Source organism: Electrona antarctica, assembly GCF_951216825.1.
Source record: "Electrona antarctica genome assembly, contig: scaffold_807, whole genome shotgun sequence".
Lineage (NCBI taxonomy): Eukaryota > Metazoa > Chordata > Actinopteri > Myctophiformes > Myctophidae > Electrona > Electrona antarctica.
In genome coordinates, this window is record NW_027638586.1 from 26,236 (window position 1) to 37,590 (window position 11,355).

Sequence of the window (11,355 nt, forward strand, 5' to 3'; positions counted from 1 at the left end):
ATCAATGGTTGCCATGTTGGCTGTAGCGTAGCCTCATCAATGGTTGCCATGTTGGCTGTAGCGTATCCTCATCAATGGTTGCCCTGTTGGCTGTAGCGTATCCTCATCAATGTTTGCCATGTTGGCTGTAGCGTAGCCTCATCAATGGTTGCCCTGTTGGCTGTAGCGTAGCCTCATCAATGGTTGCCATGTTGCCTGTAGCGTATCCTCATCAAATACAAATAGCACCAGTTAAATGACCTTTGTCAAAAGAAGAGAATATATCATTTGTCATTTTGTAAGAGCAGTTAGTGGTAGAAACATTTGAACGAAAGCCAGATTATACAGAAGATAAAATGTTGGATTGTTATCTTTTGCTTTAGTTCAGTAATCTGATCCCGTATCTTTGTTCCATACACAATATCTTTAACATAGCCCCAGCTACTCTCCCATAGCCCCAGGTACCATCCCATAGCCCCAGCTACCATCCCATAGCCCCAGCTACCATTCCATAGCCCCAGCTACTATCTCATAGCCCCAGCTACCATCCCATAGCCCCAGCTACTATCTCATAGCCCCAGCTACTATCACATAGCCCCAGCTACCATCCCATAGCCCCAGCTACCATCCCATAGCCCCAGCTACCATCCCATAGCCCCACCTATCATCCCATAGCCCCAGCTACTATCCCATAGCCCCAGCTACCATCCCATAGCCCCACCTATCATCCCATAGCCACAGCTGCCATCCCATAGCCCCAGCTACCATCCCATAGCCCCAGCTATCATCCAATAGCCCCAGCTACTATCTCATAGCCCCAGCTACCATCCCATAGCCCCAGCTATCATCCAATAGCCCCAGCTATCATCCAATAGCCCCAGCTACTATCTCATAGCCCCAGCTACCATCCCATAGCCCCAGCTACCATCCCATAGCCCCAGCTACCATCCCATAGCCCCAGCTACCATCCCATAGCCCCACCTATCATCCCTAAGCCCCAGCTACTATCTCATAGCCCCAGCTACCATCCCATAGCCCCAGCTACCATCCCATAGCCCCACCTATCATCCCATAGCCCCAGCTACTATCTCATAGCCCCAGCTACCATCCCATAGCCCCAGCTACCATCCCATAGCCACAAATCTATACTATATAATGTATCAATTGTAATTACATTTTAACATTGTAAAAATACTGTGGACAGCCTGTATAATGAAACCTCCATGGTAGTGTTGTTCCTCCTCTGGCCACTAGGGGGTGTATAATAGTGTGGTTGTTCCTCCTCTGGCCACTAGGTATATCATAGTGTGGTTGTTCTTCCTCTGGCCACTAGGGGGTGTATAATAGTGTGGTTGTTCCTCCTCTGGCCACTAGGTGTATAATAGTGTGGTTGTTCCTCCTCTGGCCACTAGGTGTATAATAGTGTGGTTGTTCCTCCTCTGGCCACTAGGTGTATAATAGTGTGGTTGTTCCTCCTCTGGCCACTAGGTGTATAATAGTGTGGTTGTTCCTCCTCTGGCCACTAGGTGTATAATAGTGTGGTTGTTCCTCCTCTGGCCACTAGGAGGTGTATAATAGTGTTGTTATTCCTCCTCTGGCCACTAGGTGCAGTGATGTAAATAGGTTTTCAATGTAATGAGTCCCGGGATGCACAGGTGGTCATTCTAATGAGTCCCAAAAAATTCTAATGAGTCCCAAAAAAAATCACACCTGTGTGAAGTGAGGGGATGCAACTCCGTGTGGGGGTTCGCGGGGGATGTTCCAGACCCCCAGGAACACGCCCAGGGGGCCGGGCCGGTTCTGGCGTGCCGCGTCGCGTCCGAAACGGTTGAGAATGACAGAGTTACCGTGTGTGGCGGCCCCTCTACTGTACTGTAATGTACTGGCACCCCCGAAAGCATACAGTTAATACGTGCGTGCGTGTTTGTGTGTGCATTAGGTTGCGCACAGATGGTGAAAAACAACCATGCTGTTTTCGTGCTCATACCCAGACACCCAGACACCCAGCCACCCGCCCACACACATAGCTCCGTAAGGGAGTGGTTGCACCACTCAAAAATAATAATAATAAAACATTTTTTATTTTATTTTATAAAACAAAAATATATAAACATATCAAATAGGCCTATACAGTATATTTTTAATGTAGGCTAGTAGTATTAGCAAGCACAACTCAGTAAGAAATACTAATAGTGGGCAACAGTGGATTTAACATAGCTTAAACCAACCAAAAGTTGTTTGCAGTTGCAATTATTATACTTAGTCAAAATATCCGCGTGTGTTACACAATGTGTGTTTCCCATTGAATCGGGTCTGCTTGTCACGCTAAAACATGTTCCCCTAAATATTTCTGTCGGAGGCAGCGCCGTTTAGTTGAGAGAGTTGCGACATCTCCATTCACTGCTTATTCGTGGGGCTGCATGCGTCACTGATCACTCCATTGTCGTCACTCTCCGTCTCTAAACGGCTCTAGTCTTAGAGGCTGCCTGAGCGCAGAGTCTCAGAGCCAACATGGCGGCGCACATCGCGCTGTGTTGACAATGTTGTTACAGACTAGTGGTTCTACAAGAACGATTCCTACGTGGATTTTATGTTTTATAACATAGGATGAGGTCGGATGCGGGCATGCAAAATGATCGTGTCCGTAGATTATTGTTTTACCGCATTTTTCCCCCCACGATTTCTTTTTTTCCCCACGTGGATTATTATTACTGTGTATGCTGACTGAGTACAGCAGTGCATCCCGTGGATGCAGAGGTTGAGCGGAGTTAGCGTCCCAAAACTATAAAGTGCGTTTTGGGACGCAAAACGCACCCTATTTACATCACTGCAGGTGTATAATAGTGTGGTTGTTCCTCCTCTGGCCACTAGGTGTATAATAGTGTGGTTGTTCCTCCTCTGGCCACTAGGTGTATAATAGTGTGGTTGTTCCTCTGGCCACTAGGTGTATAATAGTGTGGTTGTTCCTCCTCTGGCCACTAGGAGGTGTATAATAGTGTTGTTATTCCTCCTCTGGCCACTAGGTGTATAATAGTGTGGTTGTTCCTCCTCTGGCCACTAGGTGTATAATAGTGTGGTTGTTCCTCCTCTGGCCACTAGGTGTATAATAGTGTTGTTGTTCCTCCTCTGGCCACTAGGTGTATAATAGTGTGGTTGTTCCTCCTCTGGCCACTAGATGTATAATAGTGTGGTTGTTCCTCCTCTGGCCACTAGGTGTATAATAGTGTTGTTGTTCCTCCTCTGGCCACTAGGTGTATAATAGTGTGGTTGTTCCTCCTCTGGCCACTAGATGTATAATAGTGTGGTTGTTCCTCCTCTGGCCACTAGGTGTATAATAGTGTGGTTGTTCCTCCTCTGGCCACTAGGTGTATAATAGTGTTGTTATTCCTCCTCTGGCCACTAGGTGTATAATAGTGTGGTTGTTCCTCCTCTGGGCACTAGGAGGTGTATAATAGTGTGGTTGTTCCTCCTCTGGCCACTAGATGTATAATAGTGTGGTTGTTCCTCCTCTGGCCACTAGGTGTATAATAGTGTGGTGGTTCCTCCTCTGGCCACTAGGGGGTGTATAATAGTGTGGTTGTTCCTCCTCTGGCCACTAGGTATATCATAGTGTGGTTGTTCTTCCTCTGGCCACTAGGGGGTGTATAATAGTGTGGTTGTTCCTCCTCTGGCCACTAGGTGTATAATAGTGTGGTTGTTCCTCCTCTGGCCACTAGGTGTATAATAGTGTGGTTGTTCCTCCTCTGGCCACTAGGTGTATAATAGTGTGGTTGTTCCTCCTCTGGCCACTAGGAGGTGTATAATAGTTTTGTTATTCCTCCTCTGGCCACTAGGTGTATAATAGTGTGGTTGTTCCTCCTCTGGCCACTAGGTGTATAATAGTGTGGTTGTTCCTCCTCTGGCCACTAGGTGTATAATAGTGTGGTTGTTCCTCCTCTGGCCACTAGGTGTATAATAGTGTGGTTGTTCCTCCTCTGGCCACTAGGAGGTGTATAATAGTGTTGTTATTCCTCCTCTGGCCACTAGGTGTATAATAGTGTGGTTGTTCCTCCTCTGGCCACTAGGTGTATAATAGTGTGGTTGTTCCTCCTCTGGCCACTAGGTGTATAATAGTGTTGTTGTTCCTCCTCTGGCCACTAGGTGTATAATAGTGTGGTTGTTCCTCCTCTGGCCACTAGATGTATAATAGTGTGGTTGTTCCTCCTCTGGCAACTAGGAGGTGTATAATAGTGTTGTTATTCCTCCTCTGGCCACTAGGTGTATAATAGTGTGGTTGTTCCTCCTCTGGCCACTAGGTGTATAATAGTGTTGTTGTTGTTGTTCCTCCTCTGGCCACTAGGTGTATAATAGTGTGGTTGTTCCTCCTCTGGCCACTAGATGTATAATAGTGTGGTTGTTCCTCCTCTGGCCACTAGGTGTATAATAGTGTGGTTGTTCCTCCTCTGGCCACTAGGTGTATAATAGTGTTATTCCTCCTCTGGCCACTAGGTGTATAATAGTGTGGTTGTTCCTCCTCTGGGCACTATGAGGTGTATAATAGTGTGGTTGTTCCTCCTCTGGCCACTAGATGTATAATAGTGTGGTTGTTCCTCCTCTGGCCACTAGGTGTATAATAGTGTGGTTGTTCCTCCTCTGGCCACTAGGTGTATAATAGTGTGGTTGTTCCTCCTCTGGCCACTAGGGGGTGTATAATAGTGTGGTTGTTCCTCCTCTGGCCACTAGGTATATCATAGTGTGGTTGTTCTTCCTCTGGCCACTAGGGGGTGTATAATAGTGTGGTTGTTCCTCCTCTGGCCACTAGGTGTATAATAGTGTGGTTGTTCCTCCTCTGGCCACTAGGTGTATAATAGTGTGGTTGTTCCTCCTCTGGCCACTAGGTGTATAATAGTGTGGTTGTTCCTCCTCTGGCCACTAGGTGTATAATAGTGTGGTTGTTCCTCCTCTGGCCACTAGGTGTATAATAGTGTGTTTGTTCCTCCTCTGGCCACTAAGAGGTGTATAATAGTGTGGTTGTTCCTCCTCTGGCCACTAGATGTATAATAGTGTGGTTGTTCCTCCTCTGGCCACTAGGAGGTGTATAATAGTGTTGTTATTCCTCCTCTGGCCACTAGGTGTATAATAGTGTGGTTGTTCCTCCTCTGGCCACTAGGTGTATAATAGTGTTGTTGTTCCTCCTCTGGCCACTAGTTGTATAATAGTGTGGTTGTTCCTCCTCTGGCCACTAGATGTATAATAGTGTGGTTGTTCCTCCTCTGGCCACTAGGTGTATAATAGTGTGGTTGTTCCTCCTCTGGCCACTAGGTGTATAATAGTGTTATTCCTCCTCTGGCCACTAGGTGTATAATAGTGTGGTTGTTCCTCCTCTGGGCACTAGGAGGTGTATAATAGTGTGGTTGTTCCTCCTCTGGCCACTAGATGTATAATAGTGTGGTTGTTCCTCCTCTGGCCACTAGGTGTATAATAGTGTGGTTGTTCCTCCTCTGGCCACTAGGTGTATAATAGTGTGGTTGTTCCTCCTCTGGCCACTAGGGGGTGTATAATAGTGTGGTTGTTCCTCCTCTGGCCACTAGGTATATCATAGTGTGGTTGTTCTTCCTCTGGCCACTAGGGGGTGTATAATAGTGTGGTTGTTCCTCCTCTGGCCACTAGGTGTATAATAGTGTGGTTGTTCCTCCTCTGGCCACTAGGTTTATAATAGTGTGGTTGTTCCTCCTCTGGCCACTAGGTGTATAATAGTGTGGTTGTTCCTCCTCTGGCCACTAGGTGTATAATAGTGTGGTTGTTCCTCCTCTGGCCACTAGGTGTATAATAGTGTGTTTGTTCCTCCTCTGGCCACTAAGAGGTGTATAATAGTGTTGTTATTCCTCCTCTGGCCACTAGGTGTATAATAGTGTGGTTGTTCCTCCTCTGGCCACTAGGTGTATAATAGTGTGGTTGTTCCTCCTCTGGCCACTAGGTGTATAATAGTGTGGTTGTTCCTCCTCTGGCCACTAGGTGTATAATAGTGTGGTTGTTCCTCCTCTGGCCACTAGGTGTATAATAGTGTGGTTGTTCCTCCTCTGGCCACTAGGTGTATAATAGTGTGGTTATTCCTCTGGCCACTAGGTGTATAATAGTGTGGTTGTTCCTCCTCTGGCCACTAGGTGTATAATAGTGTGGTTGTTCCTCCTCTGGCCACTAGGTGTATAATAGTGTGGTTGTTCCTCCTCTGGCCACTAGGTGTATAATAGTGTTGTTGTTCCTCATCTGGCCACTAGGTGTATAATAGTGTGGTTGTTCCTCCTCTGGCCACTAGGTGTATAATAGTGTGGTTGTTCCTCCTCTGGCCACTATGTGTATAATAGTTTGGTTGTTCCTCCTCTGGCCACTATGTGTATAATAGTGTGGTTGTTCCTCCTCTGGCCACTAGGTGTATAATAGTGTGGTTGTTCCTCCTCTGGCCACTAGGTGTATAATAGTGTTGTTATTCCTCCTCTGGCCACTAGGTGTATAATAGTGTGGTTGTTCCTCCTCTGGCCACTAGGAGGTGTATAATAGTGTGGTTGTTCCACCTCTGGCCACTAGATGTATAATAGTGTGGTTGTTCCTCCTCTGGTCACTAGGTGTATAATAGTGTTGTTGTTCCTCCTCTGGCCACTAGGTGTATAATAGTGTGGTTGTTCCTCCTCTGGCCACTAGGTGTATAATAGTGTGGTTGTTCCTCCTCTGGCCACTAGGTGTATAATAGTGTTGTTATTCCTCCTCTGGCCACTAGGTGTATAATAGTGTGGTTGTTCCTCCTCTGGCCACTAGGTATATAATAGTGTGGTTGTTCCTCCTCTGGCCACTAGGTGTATAATAGTGTGGTTGTTCCTCCTCTGGCCACTAGGTGTATAATAGTGTGGTTGTTCCTCCTCTGGCCACTAGGTGTATAATAGTGTGGTTGTTCCTCCTCTGGCCACTAGGTGTATAATAGTGTGGTTGTTCCTCCTCTGGCCACTAGATGTATAATAGTGTGGTTGTTCCTCCTCTGGCCACTAGGTGTATAATACTCTGGCCACTAGGTGTATAATAGTGTGGTTGTTCCTCCTCTGGCCACTAGGTGTATAATAGTGTGGTTGTTCCTCCTCTGGCCACTAGGTGTATAATAGTGTGGTTGTTCCTCCTCTGGCCACTAGATGTATAATAGTGTGGTTGTTCCTCCTCTGGCCACTAGGTGTATAATAGTGTGGTTGTTCCTCCTCTGGCCACTAGGTGTATAATAGTGTGGTTGTTCCTCCTCTGGCCACTAGGTGTATAATAGTGTGGTTGTTCCTCCTCTGGCCACTAGGTGTATAATAGTGTGGTTGTTCCTCCTCTGGCCACTAGATGTATAATAGTGTTGTTGTTCCTCCTCTGGCCACTAGGTGTATAATAGTGTGGTTGTTCCTCCTCTGGCCACTAGGTGTATAATAGTGTGGTTGTTCCTCCTCTGGCCACTAGATGTATAATAGTGTTGTTGTTCCTCCTCTGGCCACTAGGTGTATAATAGTGTGGTTGTTCCTCCTCTGGCCACTAGATGTATAATAGTGTGGTTGTTCCTCCTCTGGCCACTAGGTGTATAATAGTGTTGTTGTTCCTCCTCTGGCCACTAGGTGTATAATAGTGTGGTTGTTCCTCCTCTGGCCACTAGGTGTATAATAGTGTGGTTGTTCCTCCTCTGGCCACTAGGTGTATAATAGTGTTGTTGTTCCTCCTCTGGCCACTAGGTGTATAATAGTGTGGTTGTTCCTCCTCTGGCCACTAGATGTATAATAGTGTGGTTGTTCCTCCTCTGGCCACTAGGTGTATAATAGTGTGGTTGTTCCTCCTCTGGCCACTAGGTGTATAATAGTGTGGTTGTTCCTCCTCTGGCCACTAGATGTATAATAGTGTGGTTGTTCCTCCTCTGGCCACTAGGTGTATAATAGTGTGGTTGTTCCTCCTCTGGCCACTAGGTGTATAATAGTGTGGTTGTTCCTCCTCTGGCCACTAGGTGTATAATAGTGTGGTTGTTCCTCCTCTGGCCACTAGGTGTATAATAGTGTGGTTCCTCCTCCTCTGGCCACTAGATGTATAATAGTGTGGTTGTTCCTCCTCTGGCCACTAGGTGTATAATAGTGTGGTTGTTCCTCCTCTGGCCACTAGGTGTATAATAGTGTGGTTGTTCCTCCTCCTGCCACTAGGTGTATAATAGTGTGGTTGTTCCTCCTCTGGCCACTAGATGTATAATAGTGTGGTTGTTCCTCCTCTGGCCACTAGGTGTATAATAGTGTGGTTGTTCCTCCTCTGGCCACTAGGTGTATAATAGTGTGGTTGTTCCTCCTCTGGCCACTAGGTGTATAATAGTGTGGTTGTTCCTCCTCTGGCCACTAGGTGTATAATAGTGTGGTTGTTCCTCCTCTGGCCACTAGGTGTATAATAGTGTGGTTGTTCCTCCTCTGGCCACTAGATGTATAATAGTGTGGTTGTTCCTCCTCTGGCCACTAGGTGTATAATAGTGTGGTTGTTCCTCCTCTGGCCACTAGGTGTATAATAGTGTGGTTGTTCCTCCTCTGGCCACTAGATGTATAATAGTGTGGTTGTTCCTCCTCTGGCCACTAGGTGTATAATAGTGTGGTTGTTCCTCCTCTGGCCACTAGGTGTATAATAGTGTGGTTGTTCCTCCTCTGGCCACTAGGTGTATAATAGTGTGGTTGTTCCTCCTCTGGCCACTAGGTGTATAATAGTGTGGTGGTTCCTCCTCTGTCCACTAGGTGCTGCTAGAGGGCGTGAGCGGACCTCCTCTCAGACACTCTGTGAGCGCCGGACCGGAACTACTGCGCCGACCCGCTAGCCACGTCAGCCACAACATCTCCCTGAGAGACACCCAGGCACACATACAGGTGTGTGTGTGCGTGCGTGCGTGCGTGCGTGCGTGCGTGCGTGCGTGTGTGCGTGCATCCCCAGTCCCACGAGTACAGCATAATGTGACAAACAGTGACCTCCCCCTCATCAAACCCTTAGATCTCCATATATGGAGATGACCTGTTCTGACATTCCACATGTTGATCTGACCTCATCAAACCCTTAGATCTCCATATATGGAGATGACCTGTTCTGACATTCCACATGTTGATCTGACCTCATCAAACCCTTAGATCTCCATATATGGAGATGACCTGTTCTGACATTCCACATGTTGATCTGACCTCATCAAACCCTTAGATCTCCATATATGGAGCCGGACAGCAACTCTACATCTGACCTCTGACCTCACTGACAGCAGATTAATATAGTTGAACTCCTGCTTCTCAACCGTGCCATATTAAGAAGCTCTGTTGTTTCAGCGCTGACTAGTCTTACTAGTGTGATGTCGCAGCCCCGCCCCCTTTCATGACGACGAGACAGTAATATGATGTAATCGATGATGTAATCTATTACAGTAATTTATGATGTAATCTATTACAGGCGTGGACCAGCATGATCCTCACGGTACTCAACCACATCCTGATGATGTCAGACTCCTGCTTCCTGTCGCTGCAGCCAATCCTGTTCCCCTGCCTGAGTCAGCTGACCTGTCACGTGACGGACGCCCGCGTGCGCCAGGCGCTCAGCGATTGGCTGGCCCGCGTGGGACGTCTCTACGACATCGCCGTTTGATGACAGCGCCACACGACGCGGCGACGTGATTGGTCCGTCGACGCGGCGGGACGTTAAACCCAAATCCGAGCGCCAAATTTTACGGCTCCGATTGGCCGGCCCCTGTGACATCATCGACGTCAAGTGATGTCATCAATGCGTCGGGACTTCATTGGTTTGAGACCAATGAAGCCGACGCAACGCAACGTTCCCATTGGCTGATGGAGGTGACCGATAAGAGATTGTGATTGGCTGACTATGACATCATGTGATCTGATCGGTCCGTTTACGAGACACGAGGAAAACGATGGAGGGTTTTGATTGGTTAACCACTTAGACCCTACCGTCCTATTCTGGGGTCAGGGGGGGAGAAAGGTTGGGATCAAGTACAGAGCCCTGGGGTGCACCTCGGTCAACTATATATTGTATTTAAGTGTCATATTTTATGTTTAGTTTGACTTACTGTGGTTGGACATAATAAACCCATTCAGGACGGGAACCCCTTTTGGTGTTTTAAGCATTATGTTGTAATTTAGCTACTGAAAAAATAGCAGATCTACAAGCTCATCTGCTATTTTTGAAAAATCGTGAAAATGTGGCGCGAAGCTTTGAATATATATTCTTTCAGAGCGAACGCTTTTAACTCAAATCTTTGCTTCTGGGAGGAGGTCCCTGGAACAACATATTTTCAGATGGGGGTCCGTGGCCAAATGCAGATAATTCTGGGGGTCCTTGACAGTGAAAAAGGTTGAGAACCACTGACATAGCAACATAGGGTTTAACCCTGTGAGAACCACTGACATAGAAACATAGGGTTTAACCCTGTGAGAACCACTGACATAGAAACATAAAGTTTAACCCTGTGAGAACCACTGACATAGAAACATAGGGTTTAACCCTGATTGTTAGTGAGATGATTGATGGAGCTGTTCATCATCATCACCTTTATTTATACTCGGAGATACAGTTGAGGCCAAGCCCTCATTTTCAATGTAGCCGAGATTACAATACACAAAATACAGTCAAAACAATACATCAACAAAACATTATAAATCAGGATAAATTACAAAGGAACCTAAATGCAGAACAACCAGTGAAATAAATCAATTGAAGCAGGAGCAATCACGGTGAAAAAATGTTCGGGAGCATCCTTTGAACTGACCGAAGGATGGCAGGGAGACGGCAGGTACAAGAAACACTAGAGAAAGTGTTTCTTGTACCTGTGGTGTGCAACAGGGCTCCGTCCATCATCTGCTGAATTATCTTTAGGTACCTTTAGGTGGTAGGAACCTTTAGGTACCTTTAGGTACCTTTAGCTACCTGGGTGTTAGGAACCTTTAGGTACCTGGGTGTTAGGAACCTTTTGGAACCTTATATGTTTTTTCACGGTTTCCAGCCGACGTGAGGCAGCGTTGTCCTCACGATGCCGTTTTCCAACTGAAAGACACCGTAGCGATTGGAAGGTTCGTTCGCTCCGCTCTTCGCAGCATCGCTCTTCGCAGCATCGCTCTGAGCAGCATCGCTCTGAGCAGCATCGCTCTGAGCAGCATCGCTCTTCGCAGCATCGCTCTTCGCAGCATCGCTCTGCGCAGCATCGCTCTGCGCAGCATCGCTCTTCGCAGCATCGCTCTGAGCAGCATCGCTCTGAGCAGCATCGCTCTTCGCAGCATCGCTCTGCGCAGCATCGCTCTTCGCAGCATCGCTCTGAGCAGCATCGCTCTGAGCAGCATCGCTCTTCGCAGCATCGCTCTGCGCAGC

General features: G+C 47.2%; 1 protein-coding gene across 1 annotated transcript in view; it reads left to right on the forward strand.

Annotated features, from left to right (window-relative positions):
• Positions 1–10,897, forward strand: part of LOC306917917 (brefeldin A-inhibited guanine nucleotide-exchange protein 3-like) — a gene marked incomplete at its 5' end in the record, with an annotated part of 36,492 nt that extends 25,595 nt beyond the window's left edge. The window contains 2 exons of the mRNA XM_079530816.1: positions 8,733–8,861; positions 9,427–10,897. Of these exons, the coding sequence (XP_079386942.1) occupies positions 8,733–8,861; positions 9,427–9,618 (321 nt within the window). The remainder of the gene's footprint in view (positions 1–8,732; positions 8,862–9,426) is intronic.
• Positions 10,898–11,355: the final 458 nt, after the last annotated feature.